At 45.8% G+C, this 19,012-nt stretch overlaps 1 protein-coding gene across 1 annotated transcript; it reads right to left on the minus strand.

Annotated features, from left to right (window-relative positions):
- Window positions 1–884: 884 nt before the first annotated feature.
- Window positions 885–5,207, minus strand: LOC125520011 (65-kDa microtubule-associated protein 1). Its single transcript, XM_048684792.2, has 10 exons — window positions 5,008–5,207; window positions 4,167–4,222; window positions 3,848–4,051; window positions 3,310–3,567; window positions 2,951–3,166; window positions 2,703–2,858; window positions 2,303–2,614; window positions 2,131–2,218; window positions 1,855–2,003; window positions 885–1,513 (listed from the first exon to the last, which is right to left on the minus strand). Exons 2-10 carry the CDS (start codon window positions 4,209–4,211, stop codon window positions 1,193–1,195), a joined length of 1,749 nt encoding a protein of 582 aa, XP_048540749.1. The 5' UTR covers window positions 4,212–4,222; window positions 5,008–5,207; the 3' UTR covers window positions 885–1,192.
- Between the last annotated feature and the right edge of the window lie 13,805 nt (window positions 5,208–19,012).

The raw sequence follows: 19,012 nt of genomic DNA on the forward strand, positions 1-19,012 counted from the left end.
TCCTCACTCGTCGCCATGGCCTCCGGCATAGGAGCCTCGCCGGTGCCTGCTACTCCCCTCCACCACCGTAGGCGTGCATGGACGACGGATCCGTGCTGGAGAAGAGCAGCTCCAGTCACGATGGGGTGCAGCTACGGGGAAGATGAAGGAGGTCTGCCTTCCTCGCCGCGTCCTTTGCTCCTCCTCCTCTTGCCACGTGCCTACGCAGCCAAAGAAAGACCGCCGACGGGGACAAGAAGCAGTGGGGTCTACGGGGAAGATGGATAGGGCGGGACAAGGGGAAGGAGCAGCCGGACCCTGCTCCATCTCTTTCCTTCACATACGAAGTCTGATGAGCAGGTGGCGAGGGAAGCCGCCATGGCCAGCGACGGTGCTGCCCAAGGACGTCCCCGCCTCCATGTAGTATATAGAGAGAGGGAGGGTTCCATTTAGGATGAAGAACTTCATCTTCACCATCATCGCATAGTTCATCGTGTCCTCCTTTGCTTGCTGCTTGAATTGTTGCTCTTCTATCATGCTAGGAGAAGTGGTATGTAGTATACAGAGAGAGGGAGGGTTCCATCTAGGATGAAGAACTTCATGTTCACCATCATCGCATAGTTCGTCGTGTGCTCCTTTGCTTGCTGCTTGAATTGTTGCTCTTCTATCATGCTAGAAGTGGTATGTAGTATAAAGAGAGAGGGAGGGTTCCATCTAGGATGAACTTCATCTTCACCATCATCGCATAGTTCGTCGTGATTGTAGTGTTGTTTTATTGATGTGGTCGGCCACACGTAGAGACTCTACTACGTCAGGCATCAGCTGCAAATCAGAGTATCACAAGCAAACGTGGAAAACAGAAGGAAACAAAAACCATGCTAATAGGATTAGGAGGCAATGACCAGGGAGGGCACACAAAAAGGTTATTTCAACGACTAATAACACAGACCAGCAAAGTCTATACTACAGCGTCTGATCACAGGTGGTAGAAAATAGTACGCCTCGGTGAAACTAATCAAGAGTGGAACACCACTTTACACCAGGAGCAAACAAACCCTGGCCAGGTAGCCGAACTACAGAGGGGTCGATGGACGTCACATATACTCCCTCTCCTCGCTACAAACACAGCACATTATATTAGCACAAAACAATGGGAAAAAACATCAGCAAATGTCCTTTTCTTATCTTCTAATACACCATATTAGGTCAAAGATCATGGCGTGGTCGGAGCCAGGTCGGTGCCGGAGATGTGGGAGGATGCGTCTTCCTTGGCAGCTGCGGCGGCGGCTCCGTTCCCCGGAGACGACACGGCCTTCGTCACGCTGTCTCTCTTGCTGTCCTTCCCCCCAGACCTTCCATTCTGCTGGCCACTGATTGATAGTCTTCTGCTCGGAGGAGTGCCGTTCATGGAGGTGCCGTTGGACTTTGGGCCAGGTATCTTCTTCGCCGTAGCAGGCCTGTTGGGGCTGACTCGCGATCCAAACGGCCCTTCATGGTCAGTGTTCAGTTTCTGCTCGACGTAGCGCTTTTGTTCCTGGGATGTTAATGCAACACACAAAATGGAGAGTTAATGTTATGGAAATAGGGGTCAAGAGCATATGCTGCATATAGAAACATCAGCAATAGGCACTAGTGATGAATCAAGTAATGTTTGCATTCCCAGTTCCATTTTTCCTACCTATGATGACATGCAACAGCATCCTAACAAACTGAACTCAGAAGTGTACAAACCAGACAATCAATGCCTATTTCTAAACACAGTGAGCATATTTAAAACACGGACCGCGTACAAGAGACGCTCAAAATAATTGGACTGACAATTCAAGGGCATTCTAAACTGGGGAATGATTGGCTTCCAATTTTAAGAGAACATACCTTCATTCTTTTCTTGTCTTCTTCTCTTTCCTCCCTCAGCATAACATACTCGTCCAACATAGCTAGAAGTGGTACACCGTCATACATAAAGGACAGACCACGGCTCTCTTCCCATGCTCTAGTCTTGGCCACCAGAGTTTCGACAAGCGCTAGAATGAAAGCATTGATTGCATTAGCAACAAACAGAATTACATAAGTGCAGAATAAAATGCATGACCAGAAGAAAATCCAATAAACATAAATTGGTCTCCATCATGTTTGTATTTTAGAAAGTACCTGGAATCTTGCTGACAAGAATACGAGCTTTTTCCGCGCGTTTGAGATTCAGATGGGCACCTCGGCTGGAGTTATATCTGTTGTCATCCTGCAGAAGAATTTTGAATTTGTGCATCAGAAGCAAGTTCCAAAACCAGCAGCACTGATTTGTGAAAGTAAATTATTAGCATACCCTGTTATAATCTTCAAGCCAGCTTTCTTCTTCACACGCAGACATCCATTTTTCAACTTTATCCAATATATCTTTCCTGCTCAATGCTTCTTCCTTTGCTTTTGCTATCTGACCTTCCATATCTGCAATTAGTTCTGTTGGTTCTATGTTCCCTGCCTCAATCAGTGCCAACAATTTCATATGGGCAGCTGCGGTGTCTATTACTGTGTGAGCACCGGCATAGATGTCTTCCAACTCAGTTTGCTTCTTGAAAGCGATTTCTTTCATCTTGCTGTATTTTAGCTGGTCTAGCCTTTGAACCTCTGTCTCAGCCTGAACAGGAAGAAAAGGCCAAATAGAGCTGAACAAACAATTCATACCAGGAAATAATCCTACCAGATAATTTCAAACATGATCTGACCTGTTCAATTAAATCAAGGGCAAGAGCTCCAGGAGCAGTGACTTCATCTACAGATGCTGATCTGTTGCAGGTAACATGATCAAACATGCTCCTTTCTTGTGTCGGAGCATCCATGAGATCCCAAAGATCATACAGTTGACCAGCAAGCTCTTGAAGCTGAGAATACAAAATAAGCCATTAATGAGATTGTGCATGTAGTAAAATAGGGTATGTGTTTCAGATTTTAAGAAATGTGATTTTATTTTTACCTTGCTTAGCCTCAACTTTTTATCTTCATGAAGTGTGGCTACTGTCTTGTCAAGTTTTGATAATGTATCGTCGCTGATGCTCTTGCAGTTATCAGCAATAGAGTCATCTAGACTGGGATGAACTTCAGTCACGGTGCTGAGAAAATCCATCCCCAAGACAGTACATAGATCATGCACCATACTTACATACTCAAGAACTCTCTCCAACCTATTGCTCTGCAAACCAATTTTCAAGCAGGAAGAAACTCTTGTTAGCCATTGGGAATCAACGGTGAAGAAATAGTCAAAACATCATAACAAAACATTTTCTCCTCGATCATGTAAAAAACAAAAAAAAATAGGGAAGGAGTGGGTATTACCTTCTCTTTCTCAAGCTCCTGGAGTTGGGACCGAAAATCTTCAAGCCTCTCAAGTGTCAAATCATCCTCGTTGACCTGTGGTGTAGCTACCTGCTCACCAACCTCTGTGGTACCAGCAATCTCACCACATATTTGATCAATTTGTGACTGTACACTAACAAATTCCCTCTTCCTCTCATTCTTCTTCTTATTCAACTGCTCAAGTGTTGGAGCGATAGCAGCTAGCTGTTGCTTGATTGTCCCTGATGTCTTCTCAGGCTGCATGCACATTCATAATTCTCAATTAACTTCAATAATAATAAAAAATGGCTCTAAGCATTCAAAGTGAGGTATCATTTCAATTCTCGGCTATGACAATCAATCTCACGAACATCAAGAGGAAAAGAACGAGGTGAGAATTGCAAATTCAGAAAAGCTCCATAGGTCGGTACCTAGTTCCACTGAATATGCACTAGAATGTATCATGCATGTACTCCACAGAATTATCTAGGATGAAAATCAACCAGCAATTCTAAGCATTGTAACAATATTAACTTACAGTTCTTGCTACCGCTTTTTCCCCGAGAGCAGAAAGAAGCCTGGCAAGCTCAATCTTTGAGTCATCCAGCGCCTGGATAAGGAGATCCCTAGAGTTGGTGGCCTGATCAACTTTCCTCTTGTAAACATCCAGGCACTCCTGGTCCAGCTGGTACAGGACCTTGTCACGGTCCTCGTCACTCTCACCAACTTCATCCCACACAAGCTACAGCAGGAAGATTTCAGAGAAGAAGCATGTCACCATCAGTTGCACAAAGCCAAGTTGACAAACAAAGCAAAAAAAAAATATAACTTGTTGCAGTTCGCAGAGTGCCGCATACCTGTAATTTCTGCAGCAAGGATCCACAAGTGATGCCGCCGGCCATTTCAGCACAACCTGCAAGGAAGGAGCATCGCTTGAGAATAAATCTTGCTTACCAAACTAGAACCCTCAACACGAAATGCAGTTCTAAGCCTGACGGCATCAACACTTAGTCGAATCAAACCAACCCGAACAATCACGTCGGCCCATGGTAGGCACTAAATCTCACATGCACTGCAAGTGTCGCATTCGTGAGCCCTATCACTAACTCTTTTTTTGAGTAACTAGCCCTATCACTAACTAATGATAAACTTATCCCCAATTAGCAGCACTCTAATAATTAATTAAAAATAAAGCCTAGATGGCCCTACTGAAGTAGAGCACCCCATGATGGCCACCAATAATGACATCTGAACGCCTAAACGCCAGGGGATCCCACTTTACCAAATCAAACATATCTGGCCTTAAACCCAGCAATAAGGCAATAGCATCCAGGAACCCTAGAATCCGACTCCAAAACATGGAAACCCGCGGGCAGTTGACCGGCCCCGTCCGGCCAAGCAGCAAAGGAGCTCCAGAAGATCGCGATCTGAGCAGCCAGCCCTCACAAATCGAGCACCCAAGAGAACAATTTGGTTTTATCATGACTTCAGTCTCAACACCCAAACCAGAAGGCATGGAGAGAAGATCCCCGCTGAATCCACCGCCCAAAACCCACACCTCCCAGCTAAACCCCCGGCCCGCAGCGCCGCCATTACGCCCCGCATCGCCAGATCTCCGCCCTCCGGCAGCTCCCCTACAACCCCACCATGAACGGGAAGGAGGAGAAACGATAGCAGAGCAAAACAAAAGGCACTCACCAGATCACGCGGCCGGCGCGAGCGGGCGGCCGCACCGAAGCGCGCAGGATTCAGACGGACGGGGCTTGACCGTAGACTCCTCGAGCCTCGTCGCCGGAGGAGCCCGCCGCCGCTGGCGAGGAAAGTAGGAGGAGGAGAGCAGTGGCGAGAGTGAGCTGAGACTGGACCTCCCTGCTGCTGAAATGCTGATGCTGCCGCGGGACGGGGCAGCCAGCCCAATTAATGGGGGTGGGTGGGTGGCGGTCCCGCCGCCGGATGCGAGCGGTCGGGGCATCGGACGGCCCGGATGGGCCGGGGCGGTGTTTTTCACCGCGGGTGTCGGTGAAAAAACGGTACGGCGAGAATAATGCGGCCGGCGGGCCCGCGCGGCGCGGGGAGGAAGGAAGGACGGGCGGGCGGCTCGGGAGCTGTAAATTCCGTGCGTGAAATTTTGGTGTCTGGTGCCCTCGGGCGGCGTTATTAACGAAATGGTGGATTGTTTGTTTAGTTAATCTAGGGAGTGTTGACCGGTCAGAGTTGTCCCGTTGCGATCTGGGCTTCCCACATATCCAGCGGTGTTTCAGCGCGGTTTGGGGTTTAGGTATCGTACTCCCTCTGGTCTCGCCTGCTTGTGCCCACGTGATTAGCCGCGATGCTCCTTCGTGCTCGGGGAAGGGGATAGGAGTGCGTCAGGTCTCGCTAAAAAAGGTTCAGTCTCAGTCGATTGGAGACGAAACTTCCACGCATCATACGAACTCGTCTATCGCGTTCGCGTCCGACCTGGTTTGTGTCATCTCCAGTGCTTGTCTTTAATCCATGGACAATGATACCCGAACCGGCCTTCCAAAGCTCGTCGTAAACGCCCGCCCGCGATGCGAGCAAGTTTGGATGTAGTTCGTACAAACATGACAGAAATCTTTCACGGACATAAGTTTGATGTTTTTTACATGAATAGTATTTTGTCTGTTCAATTAATAAAATGTAGGAAAACTGAACGAGCATGTAGCGGACGCCGAACAGTGATCTTGTACGCGTGCCCGAGCTGGCTGGCGGAAGAGCACGGGAGGCATCACAGCTCTGCCCAGCAGCCGTCTGGCGCTCGCGGAGGAGCCGCTTTGCTTCTTCCTGCGCCGTGCGGAAGGCCGCCACGGCCAACACCGACAGTGTCCGAGGAGCCTTGCCCTTGCCGGCGGTGGTGGCGGTCTCATTGAGAGACTACTCCTCGCCAACCTTAGCCAGGTCCCAGTCGAGGCGGCGTGGTCGCCGCGCGACCGTCTCCGCGGTGTCATCGATCGGTCATGAGCCCGAGCCTCCGTAAGGTCTGTGTCCGCGCAGATCGAGACCAGCGCCTCATAGAACTTTACAAACGCGGCGCAGCCGCCATGACCGCCCTTTTCTGGACTGGCACAATGCTTCGCGGCTACGTGGAGCCGTGGCCGCCACGGGAGGAGTGGTTGAGGAGGCGCCCATGTGCCTTCGCGATTGCCAGCGGCACCACCTTCACGGCGACGATGTTGGCTGGTCGATGCGGCCGTACCGATTGTGCGGTGGTGACGCCGGCTCCGCCTTCACGCACTAGAGAGGCCGTAGCGCCGACTCCTCCTTGACGCGGGCTTGCGGCAACGAGGGCGGCGCTCAAACATGAGCCCCATTTGCCATCGACACTCATCGTGAGTGACCGCCGCCTGCTGAGGAGGTGGAGCTATTGCCGCGGAGGCTTCTTCTCATTGCTAGAGGAGATAATGATCTCCTCCTTGTTGGAGGGGCCGTCCTCCGTGGAGGTCGAGGGCCCCAAAGTGACCGCTCGATCATGAGCTCCATTTGTCGTTGGCACTCATCGTTCGTGAACGCCGCCTCCGTGAGGAGGTGCAGCTGATGTGGCAGCAGCTCCTCCTTATCGCTGAAGGATATGATGATCTCCTCCTTGTCGAAGGAGCCGGCCTCCATGGAGGTTAAGGGCACCGAAGAACGGCGGCGGATGCACCAAGATCCATATCTGGAAGGAGATCTAGAGCGCGGCCAGCCGGCATAGAGAACCATGACTTCGACATGGTGCGGTGTAGTGTGGACGAGGTAGAAGGGTAGTGGTGCGGTGTGGTACCTTAGTGATTTTGGTGTATTGAAGACTTATAGGTTAAGGGACTAATGCGTTTGTGGGTATACACAGGTCTATAAGTCTACGAGGAGTTTGATATTTACAGAGAAAGTCGACCCCTAAAAATGAAGTTCTTCGACTGAAGACTTTGGATTTCTGAAGACTTTCTGAAGACTTTGAAAGTGAAGAAATTGGTGTGACCATGAAGACTTGGTATTCATTCGAGGAACATGAAGCGTGAAGACTTTTGTTTTCGTAGTTTCATTTTCTTTTTCTTGAGTCGTAGGAAACACCGTACTGTTAAAGGGGGTCGAGGAAATACTAAGGGAAAGTTTCCAAGTGATGCTCAACTCAAAATCCTACACCTACCAATCCCTTCGAGTGAAGCCATTGGAAATCTCATGCAGTTTAGTCAATTTCTTGAGTGACAGAGACGAAGCTGTTCTGATCTCTGAGGAATTTGTTCTAACTGAGGAGTTACGAATTCGCCAGTGCGGATTGCCTACAAGTGAGGAACATGATAGCCCTGAGGAATTTGATAGTCAAATTTCCGCCCGTTCCTGTGCTACGCGCCAGCTCTCCCAAAATATCTTCATATCATTGAAGGGCATTTATATCTTATCATGTCGGGCTGCTCCCTAGGTTATAAATAGCCGCCCCCTACAACCACTAGCTGGTTGGCTGCTCCGAGAGAAACTGACACTTGTCATTTGAGAGCATCCCATCCTCCGAGGACTTTGAGCGGAAATCATCAAGTGAGGAGAACCCAAACCCAAACACCTACAAACCCAAAGTGATTGAGCATCACTGAAGAGGTTGATCCTGAGTGGATCCGACGCTTGTTACCTTTGAAGACTGTGCATCTTCCAGACGGTTAGGCGTCATGGCCTAGAGCATCCAAGAGGAAATTGTGGATCGCCGAGTGACCGAGTCTGTGAAGGTTTGGAAGTCACCTGAAGACTTACCACGAGTGATTGGGCGAGGTCTGTGTGACCTTTGCTCAAGGGCAATACTATGAGGACTAAGTGCCCTGAGCTGCGTGTTCAGGACTGGGTGTCCGGGATTGTGTGTCCTTAGATTTGAATACCTAGCCGCCCTAATCAGACGTACAACTGTCACAGCAATTGGAACTGGTCTATCAAATCATTATCTTCACCAAGTCTACTGGTTCTATTTCCTTAACCCTTCCATTTCCTCATTACCGTGTTGTGTGCTTGTTCATATCTGTTTGAAGACTTTGACTGAAGGCTTTCTCAATTTGCTCAGTTCAATTTCTTCAGTCTATTTGTCTTCATCCTGTTTTATCTTGTGTTTACGCTTTCTGTACTCTGTATTTGTTTTCATTTCATCATGAAGACCATGCTTATGTTCTGTTATGTTTACTTCTGAGTACTTTTCGCTGCAAGTAGTTCTTCTCTTAGGAATTTCCTCACCCTGAAATTCCTCAGTGAAGAATTCATAAAAATCGCCTATTCACCCCCCTCTAGTCGACTTAACGCACTTTCAATTGGTATCAGAGCAAGGTACTCCCTTGTTCTGTGTGATTTTGGTTTAACCGTCTGGAGTTTTAGTTATGTCGATCGCGGGTATGATCAAGGTTTCTGCTGGGTGTCCTACCTTCGATGGGACGGACTACCCCTACTGGAAGAATAAGATGCGCATGCATCTTGAGGCAATTGACAACGATCTCTAGTACGTTGTGAAAAATGGCATTCCCTTTGTCACTCCTACCATCAACGCTGCTGATGTGAAAAAATTCAAGCAACTCGACTCTCAAGCAAAGAACATCATATGTGGCCATCTGAGCAAAGGGCAGTATGGCAGAGTGAGTGCTTTGGAGACAGCAAAGCTTATCTGGGACAGGTTGTCCAAGGTCAATGAAGGAGTCTCAACACATCGTGACTCTCGAGTTGACGTTCTTCGCAATCTCTTCAACCGCTTCAAAAGACTCGACAATGAAAATGTTTAGCAAACCTTCGGTCGCCTCACTGACATCTCAAATGAGTTTCAAGCACTTGGTGCCACTGACATCACCAACCATGAGGTGGTGAACAAATTGCTGAGATCGCTTGATTCCTCATTTGATACTTTGGCATTGATGATACAAGAACGTGGAGACTGTAAGTCACTTGATCCCGGTGATATCCTCGAGAGACTAAACACTCATGAGTTCCAGCTTGCTGAGAAGAGAGAGATCTATGGATCAAGTTATGGCAGATCACGAGCTCTGAAGGCCAAGGCAGTGTCTGAATCTGAAGGTGAAGATTCTGGTAGCAGCCTTGGTGACCCTAAAGAACTGAGCCAAGAGCTAGCAATGCTCGTGAGGAAATTCCGGAAGTTCTCAAGATGTGGTCGTTTTGGAAAATCCTCAAGAAGTGGTGACTTGAGATTAGATTCCTCATCCCATGATTACAAGAAGAGACTCTGTCACAAATGCAAGAAACCCAGTCACTATATTCAAGATTGTCCTTAGTGGGAAAAGGAATCAAAGAAGAAGAAGTACAAGGACTACAGTTTTGATGATTCAAAGAAGAATAAATTTTTAAAGTCCTCTTCATCAAAACCTTCAAGGTCTTCATCTCACAAGAAGAGCAGCTCCAAGAAGGCTCGGACATTCATTGGCAAGGAAATGAACTCTGAGGCTGAATCTGAGGAAAATGAGGAAGATGAGGAATCTAAGGAGTCAGACTCTGGTGTGGCGAGCCTAGCCCTCGCTACCGCGTTCGTCAGCAACTCCATCTTCAACTCTAAGGAAAAGGGCCTCCCCAACACTACTAATGACGGCATTGATGACTACGCTCCCACCTATTGCTTCATGGCAAAAGGCTCAAAGGTACTCAAATATCCCTCCTCTGAATCAAGTGAGGATGAATCTGATGAAAACCTCAAATCCAACTATTCTAAACTTGCTAAGATTGTTGTGAAACTGCAAAAGGCTCTAGAAAAAGTTCAAAACATGCTAGATAAAAGCGATGATATGTTGGGCGAGGAAATGGATCGCACTAAAATTTTGACTGAAAATCTTCAGAGACTTCAGTCCAAGTTTGACAATCTTCAAGGTCATCATAACACTCTCTTGTCTGATCATGAGAAGCTTTCTTATGAATTTCTTCAAAGAAAGCAAGATCTGGAGCAGTTAAGAGTGAGTTATGAAGATCTTCGGAAGGAGCGTGATTCATTACTTTCTCAACAAATCAGCGCTACTCAGGAAGAATTTATTCCTCCATGTTTGAAGTGCATTGAACGTGAATCTGCTAATTCTTCACCTGAATGCTCAAATGCTTCCATTGCTGCAAATTCTTCAACTGTCTCTGCTATCACTAATTCCTCATCTAAGGACATTGCTAGTATCACTGATGATGCAGGGCTGAAGGAATTTTATATGACAGGCATGTACAAAAGCCTCAAAGGGCATCAGGCTCTTTGTGATGTGCTTAAAAGCAGATCCTCAACAGGAACCCCAGGAAAGAGGGTATTGCCTTTGAGAGGAAACTCAGTGCTGATGGGACCTACTGGAAACCTGAGCAGTATCCCAAAACCTCATGGGTTGCTGCAAAGAGACCTTCAGTGGATCCATCTACTTTATCTGACTTTACATGTGAATCTTCATATTCTTCTGATGAGTCATTTGACTCCAACTATAAATTGTTCAAAAATCAGAATGGTGAAGTATTTGCTAGATATGTTGGCACTAACTGCAGGAACGGTCCTCTCATGAAGAAAATCTGGGTTCCCAAAAGGTGCCTTGAAAATCTTCAGATGAATGTCATCATAACACCACCTGTGAAGAATAGGAACCCCAGATCAAATTCTTCATATGGACCAAATTCTTCATATGGATCCAAGTCCTCATACGGACCAAATTCCTCCCATGGATCAAATTCCTCAAAAGGATCAAAGTCCTCATATGAACATCATCGTGCTAACTCTTCTATTTCGCAGGGAAGATCTAAGGATTATGGATATGTGCATTATTCGTCAAATCATTATGTTCATAAATCCTCAAAGAATTTCTCTGCTTACTCTTATGCTTACCATAACCCTTCATATGAAATGAAGTGGATTGGCATCTATGCCACCTTTATCTTATGGAGCTCGCAGAATGATGAACTCTTTGCCACCCCTTCAGATGTGGGTGGTGAAAAAAAAGAATTGATCTCTTATGCAGGGTCAGGTCTCCAGTCGAATTTAAACGTCTGAAGAATTTGCTGGAGACCTGAATATGCTTGAAAGGACGCAAGCTAATCATGAAGAAATGAATTCTCATTTCTCACGTCCTCTACTGCTTTATCCGTTCTATTGTTTGATGAATTTGATCTGATGAAATTGATATCATATTATTCACTGATGAAGTATATGAGTTCGTAAGCTGCACTGATTCATCTGCAGGATGATCAACCCAAAGCCACTGAGTGGGTCCTCGATAGTGGATGTACAAATCACATGACTGGTGACAAGAATCTATTGATGGACGCTCCCTTATCTCCATCGCATCTGAAGCATATCACTTACGCTGACAAAGGCAAAAGCAAGGTATTGGGTCTAGGTAAGGTTGCAATCTCAAAGGATCGACACATGGATAAATTCATGCTTGTCGAGTCCTTAGGGTTCAACCTCAATGCTTTGTGATCTTGATATGGTTGTTGTCTTTGGCAAGTATCGTTGTGTTGTGATCATGGAAGCTGACAATTCCAAAGTCTTTGAAGGCTTTAGGAGAGGAGATTTTGTATATTATTGATTTGTCTACAGGACCACAACCTGCTACATGTCTACTTGCAAAAGCTTCAGAAGGCTGGCTATGGCATCGACGACTTGGTCATGCTGGGATGAGAAACTTGCACACGCTCGCGAAGAAGAAGCATGTCATTGGCATCGAGGGTGTCAAATTCCTCAAGGACCATTTGTGTGGAGCTTGTGGAGCCAGAAAGATGACCAAGGCCAAGCATCCCTCAAATACCATCATGACTAACACTCGTCCATTTGAATTGCTTCACATGGATCTCTTTGGCCCTACTCACTATGCCACATTTACTAATGTTGCATCTTCATATGGCTTTGTCATTGTTGATGATTATTCTCGATATACATGGGTGCATATCATCACTTACACAACTGAAGTGTAGGAAGTTTTCAAATGATTTTCCTCGAGGGCTTCAACCAACTTTGGTGTGAAGATCATGCACATCAGAAGTGACAATGGAACTGAGTTCAAGAACACTGGTCTTGATGACTATCTTGATGAACTTGGTATCACTCATGAGTTATCTGCTCCATATACTCCTCAGCAGAATGGCGTCGTGGAGCGCAAGAACGGGACTCTTGTTGAGATGGCTCGCACTATGCTTGATGAGTACAAGACGCCTACTCGCTTCTGGCCTGGGGCAATTGATACTGCTTTCCACATCATCAACAGGGCATATCTTCACAAATTTTTCAAGAAGACTGCATATGAACTCCTCACTAACAAGAAACCCAATGTGAGTTATTTCAAAGTCTTCGGTGCTAAATGCTGGATTAGAGATCCTCATCACAGTTCTAAATTTGTACCGAAAGCACATGAAGGTTTTATGCTTGGTTATGGTAAGGACTCGCACACCTACAGAGTCTTCAACACCTATCACCACAAGGTTGTTGAAACTGTAGATGTGCGGTTCGATGAAACTAATGGCTCGCAAAGAGAGCACCTACCTCCTGTGACAGATGAAATACCTCCCAAGGAATCTATTAAGTTCAAAGCTACTGAGGATGTCATTCCTACCGAAGAATCTGCTGAAGAAGTTGTCCCAGAACATGAAGAACAGCATGCTGATGCACCCGAAGAAAATGGTGTTGAGGAAAATGCTGATCAAATTCTTCAACGACAACCAGCTCATCCTCGCGTTGCAAATGAAGTGCAGATTGAGAAAATCATCAGCGACATCAACATTCCAGGTCCTCTCACACGCTCAAGAGCTTCACATTTATCTAACTTTTGTGGGCACTTTGCTTTCGTCTCTATCACAGAGCCCACTAAGGTAGATGAAGCATTTCTGGAGCCTGAGTGGATTCAAGCTATGCAAGAGGAATTACATCAATTTGAGCTCAACAACGTCTGGGAACTGGTCAAACATCCAGATCCTCGCAAGCACAATATGATTGGCACAAAGTGGATCGACCGCAACAAGCATGATGAAAATGGCCTTATGGTGAGGAATAAGGCATGACTTGTAGCTCAAGGCTACACACAGGTTAAAGGAATTGATGTCGATGAAACTTTTGCACCTATTGCTAGACTTGAGGCTATTCGCATATTACTTGCTTATGCTAACCATCATGATATCATTTTACATCAAATGGATGTGAAAAGTGCATTCCTCAATGGTAAGCTTGAGGAAGAAGTATATGTTGCTCAACCCTCAGGTTTTGAAGATCCAAAGCATCCCGATAAAGTCTTCAGACTCAATAAGGCCCTCTATGGCCTCAAGCAGGCCCCTCGGACGTGGTATGATACTTTGAAGGAATTCCTCATGAAGAAAGGCTTCAAACCCGGTTCACTTGACCCAACTCTTTTCACTAAATCTTATGATGGTGAATTGTTTGTGTGCCAAATATATGTTGATGATATCATTTTCGGCTATACTGACCAACGTTACAGTGATGAATTTGCCTATATGGTGAGTCAAGAATATCAAATGTCTATGATGGGAGAATTAAAATTCTTCTTAGGTCTTCGGATTCGTCAACAACACAATGGCATATTCATATCTCGGGAGAAATACCTCAAGGATGTACTGAGGAAATTCGACGTGCAAGATTGCAAAGGAGTCAAAATCCCTATGCCCACAAATGGCCATCTATGCACTGATGAAAATGGTATTGACTTCGATCAAAAGGTATACCGCTCCACGATTGGTTCTTTATTGTATTTATGTGCATCTAGGCCAGATATTATGCTTAGTGTTTGCATGTGCGCCGGATTTCAAGCTACACCGAAGGAATCACACCATAAGGCTGTGAAGCATATTCTTCGATATCTAGTTCACACACCAACACTTGGATTATGGTATCCCAAGGGCTCGGCTTTTGATCTCATTGTATATTCAGACTCTGACTATGCTGGTGATCGTGTGGACCGCAAGTCAACATCACGCACATGCCATTTCCTCGGACGATCCTTGGTATGTTGGTCCTCGAAGAAACAGAACTGTGTATCACTATCTACTGTTGAAGTTGAGTACATTGTTGCTGGTTCTTGCTGTGCTCAATTACTGTGGATGAAGCAAACCCTCAAGGACTACAGCATCAACATGAAGAATGTGCCTCTCTACTGTGGCAATGAGAGTGCCATCAAGATTGCTCATAACCTAGTTCAGCACTAGAAGACAAAGCACATTCAGATTCATCATCATTTTCTTCGTGATCATGTGTTGAAGGGCGACATCGCTATTGAGCATGTGAAGACTGAAGAACAGCTAGCCGATATCTTCACAAAGCCCTTGGATGAGAAGAGATTTAGCAAGTTGAGGTGTGAGCTAAATATCTTAGAATCTTCGAATGTCCTTTGAAAAGGACACACATCCTAACACTTATTCAAAATTGATGACTTATATGTGCAACACACGAAGTAATGTTTTTCTTCAATCAATGAAGACTAACCCTCTAAGTATGAAGAAATTAACAAAGAATTTGATTCTCAGAACCCTACGACAATTGTACGCGGTGTCTGTAATCATCATTCTTATACGGTGGGTCACGCCACCACCAAAAGTTGAAAATCTTCAATTTGAGTTTTTGAAATTCCGCAGTTGTTCATTTTTTCAACTTTGCAATGTCTTCACCCTTTATGTTGTTCGTTTTCATTGGCAATACAGATATATATGAGTTCATGTCCTCTACAACATTCATTTATTGCTATTTCTTCAAGTTGCTTGTTCTGCTAAGTGAATGTGATCGGACCCTTCCCCCTCTATGCTAAACTGAACCCAGTCTATTCACAAATTCTTCATGCGTGTTCTATTTGAAACTCGTTCAAAATCTTCACTGCGTCCTTGTCAGTTGAAGAATTTGCGAATGGAACCTTAAACTTATCTGATCTAAATTTTCGGCCTTTTGCCGCTCAAACCGTTCCACCTTTCGTGATATATTATCTTATTCACCCACGATCGCACACAATCGCCACCTCTCTGTACGTGGGTGACACATGTCACGTGAATGAGAAGGGCCAGGGGCACGTTCATCCAATTTCCTCGAGTGAGCAGTTTTTCACTTTGGCTATAAATAACCCCCTCCCTTCCTCACTTCGTTTTTACTCCGCTCGACCTTACTCCCTCGCTCGAGCTCTCAAACCCTAGCGCCGCCGCTACTTCCATCGTCACCGGTGAGGAAGAGCTTCACTGCCTCGACCTCGTCGCCATCGTACTCGCGCCAGCTGCAGATTTCTTCACTCCGCCGCCGGCGTAGCTGTCTTTCTCAGCCAAGTTAGGGCGTGGAAGATATGAACTGATGAGCTTCTAAATCTAGCCTTCACAGTTCGTGTGTTCTTTGTCAAGGGTAATTAAAAGTTACTTTTACCGCCCTTGTTGGTTCTGATGTTTTATTCAAATCTTCAAAAGGTGTTTATTCCTCAAATCATCACACACTAAACACCTCACATATCATCTGTTCTTGATATGTTTCTCTAAGAAACATTTCTCTTCAAGATTCCTCAATTGTGTGGATTTTCAAATCTGTACAACTCTGGAACCTAAGTCAAAGAACGCTTAGTGAAATTCCTCAAGACTCATCCGGTCAAATTCCTCAAACTTGTTCTTTTTGCAAAAACTTCTGAGAACGCATATGACCTCTCCAAATTCTTTGCACCTATACTCTGTTCACAGGTACACATGTCTGCTGCTGAATCTCTAGGTTCTCATCAACTTAACTGATTTACAGCGTTCCTCGAAGAAAAACTGCATACCTCTTCAGAGAATTCAACTGTTCAAAATCCTCAGCTGAAGAAAATGGCTGACGGAAAGAAACCTCAGAATGGAGGAAAGAAACTGGAAGTCAACACAGCTTTTGAGATCCCTGATGACATTTACAAGGATTATTGCACTCCTGATGAGGCCACACATGGAAAGGAGGACAAAAATCAGCGCAAGGTGCGCATACAAAGGATAGAGAGAATATGGGCACGAGAATGGAGAGAATACATATATGTCACTCCAAAATATATGAAGAAATTTGCTCTTCACCCCCCTTGCCCAAAACCTCCATTGGCACCTGGCCAAGAAGCTGATCCCCTAGCCTCAAGCGCGGTGAGGACTATCCTGATGAATGGGCAAAGCGTCAAGCTAAGTTGGCCAGAGTAGCAAAAGAGGCAGTGAGGAAATTCAATGAAGACTCTGCTGCTACTGCTGCTGCCACTACTGAGGCCTCTGCTAGCAAGCCGAAGAAGGCCATGCCTAAGAAGCTTGCACACAAGCATAGTGCCCCTTCTTCTTCAATGCCCTCACGGCCAAGCTCCTCTGCAATGCCCTCATGCCCAACATCTGCTAAGCCCTCACGACCATTTTCTCAAGCCGCCCCACTTTGCTGAAGACCAAGGCCACTGCTGGACGAGGCACTAGACCAAGTCCTGAAAAGAAGCAGGTCACCTTTCAGGTCCCGTCCTGTGAGGATGAAGCTAATGATGAAGAACTTGAAGAAATCATCAAAGACAGACAACACAGGGCGGCTAAAGCCAAAGGAAGTAACGTGCCATTGCTACTGGATCTAAAGCTGATCCTCGACTTCATCGACTTGTGGCACAAGGACCCCAACACACCTCTGCCTGAGTTGAACCTCACTCCTGGTCAAAGTCATGTGTTGACTGCCTTCATTAATGAAGAGAAACGGAAGTTTGAGAAGGCCAGACAGCTGAAGAAGGCGCAATACAAGAAAGAGCGCTACCTGAAGAAAAATGTTGTAAATATGACATCTGATGAACTTCTGTCTATTCAAACTGAGATCAAAGGACTCGGTGATAAATTCAATGTCTACCGCATAGATTGGCTTGGAGCCAAGGTCAAATTTGTGAAGTTGGCTGAAAAATTCACTACCAATGTTGCAGCTCCAATGCAACAAGAAATTCCTCAGGCTGAAGCATCTGCTCAGCCTACTGAAGAAAATGCCAACACCGCTGATGACAATCAGGCTGCTGAAGAAAATGCTACTACCAGGGCTGATGACTGCATTCCAGCTGCTGATGAAACTGCCAGGGCAACCACTAGTGTTGCGCCTGAAGAAACTGTCAGGACAGCTGAAGCTTCAACCGCTGTGCCTAAAGAAACAGAACCAATTTCCTTTGCTCCTCCTGCACCTACACCAAGTCCAATTCTTCCATCTGCATCAGAAGCGAAGAAGACCAAGGCTGCGGAGCGTGCAACGGTGAAGAAACGGAAAGCATCAACTTCATCAAAATCTTCAGCTACGAAGAAGATGAAGAAATTGACCAGCTCATTTGAAAATCTGATTGATGTTGTTCTAGTCTCGAGCATGCCATCAAAGGAACTCGTTCCTTTTGATGAAGAATACGTGATCCCAAGCGGATCCGATGAAGATATTCCTTCTACTGCTTCTTCAGAGCAGTTGGATGAAGAAATTGAAGTGGATGCAATCCCGTCAACCCCGGTTGTCTCATCGCCCATGCCTCAGTTTACTGCTGAAGAGGCCAGTGTTGAAGAAATGAATGGAGAAGATGAGGATGTGGACATTGGGTGCACAACGCCAGTGTTGAATGATGACTTTTGGGAAAGTCAGCACCCCAATTCTCCTTTGTTCACTCCTCTGCAACAAATTTCTCAGTCCCAAGTGACTACTGAAGTTCAAATGGGATCTAAAGAACCACACCCCACTTTGTTTATCCCTGAAGAGATTCCAGCCACTAGTGCTGATGAAATTGCTGCTGAAGAATTGAAGACCCAGGCTGCCACTGAAGAAGAAACTGAAATTCCTCAGCCTGCGGATCCTGAGATTGCGATTCCTGAGGCTGTGATGCAATTAACTGACACTCCTCAGCCCAAGCCAAAGGATCCTTTCTCAAAGAAGCAAAAATTCAAGGCTGCTGACTTCTTCCACGAGCATGTCTTCTTCACGGACTACAACCCCTATGACTCTGCTCGTCTTAGAAGGAAGCGTTTTTGGACTGCCAGCCAAGCAAACTTCTATTCTTCGCTACTTTTCAACAAAGACAAAGTCTTCGACCACGAGCATATTCCTAACGTGGACATGGAATCACTGCCTTGCTTCGCACTAGTCCTCAGTGTTCTTCATGATGCTGGACTGCTCAACTTTTGCACTGACATTGTTGATTGGAATGAAGAGCTAATTCTTCAGTTCTATGCCATGCTGCATATCACAGGAGAAGCTGAAGATGTGAACTCTTGGGTATTGGACTGGATGACAGAGAACACACATTTCAAAGCACCGGCCTCTGAATTGCTTCATGCCCTGCCTCTCGGTCCTCCTCTTGAAGGCGCTTGTTGCATATACCATGAACCTGAACTTATTGCTCACTATATGCAAGTGTTGATGAAGCCGCTAAAGCCCGGTCAAGCTCCAAGGACCAAGTTCCTCGTGAAGGAATTGATGTTTGTGCCTAGAACTGTCTATCGCATTCTGACGAAGACATTGAGTCCTATTAAAGGCCATGATTCCAATGACAAAGAAGTTGTTGGCAACATGAAGAATCTGCTATTCAATATCATACATGGCATTCCTATCAACTACCATGATTTCTTCATGAGGACTCTGGCGAATGTTGCACTCTCTTCATTTGAGTTGAAGCCTTATGTTCCTTGGAGTATGAGATTCCTCAGAACAAGGTCTCCACTCAACTACAAGGCTGATTTTCAGAATCACGTCAGTTACCTGCCCCCAATAGAAGTCCTCAAGCGGACATTCTCATCATCTGATGAAAAGGGCAAGGCTACT

The sequence above is a fragment of the Triticum urartu genome, chromosome 7A, assembly GCF_056163025.1.
Source record: "Triticum urartu cultivar PI428250 chromosome 7A, HENAU_Tu73, whole genome shotgun sequence".
Taxonomy (NCBI): Eukaryota; Viridiplantae; Streptophyta; class Magnoliopsida; order Poales; family Poaceae; genus Triticum; species Triticum urartu.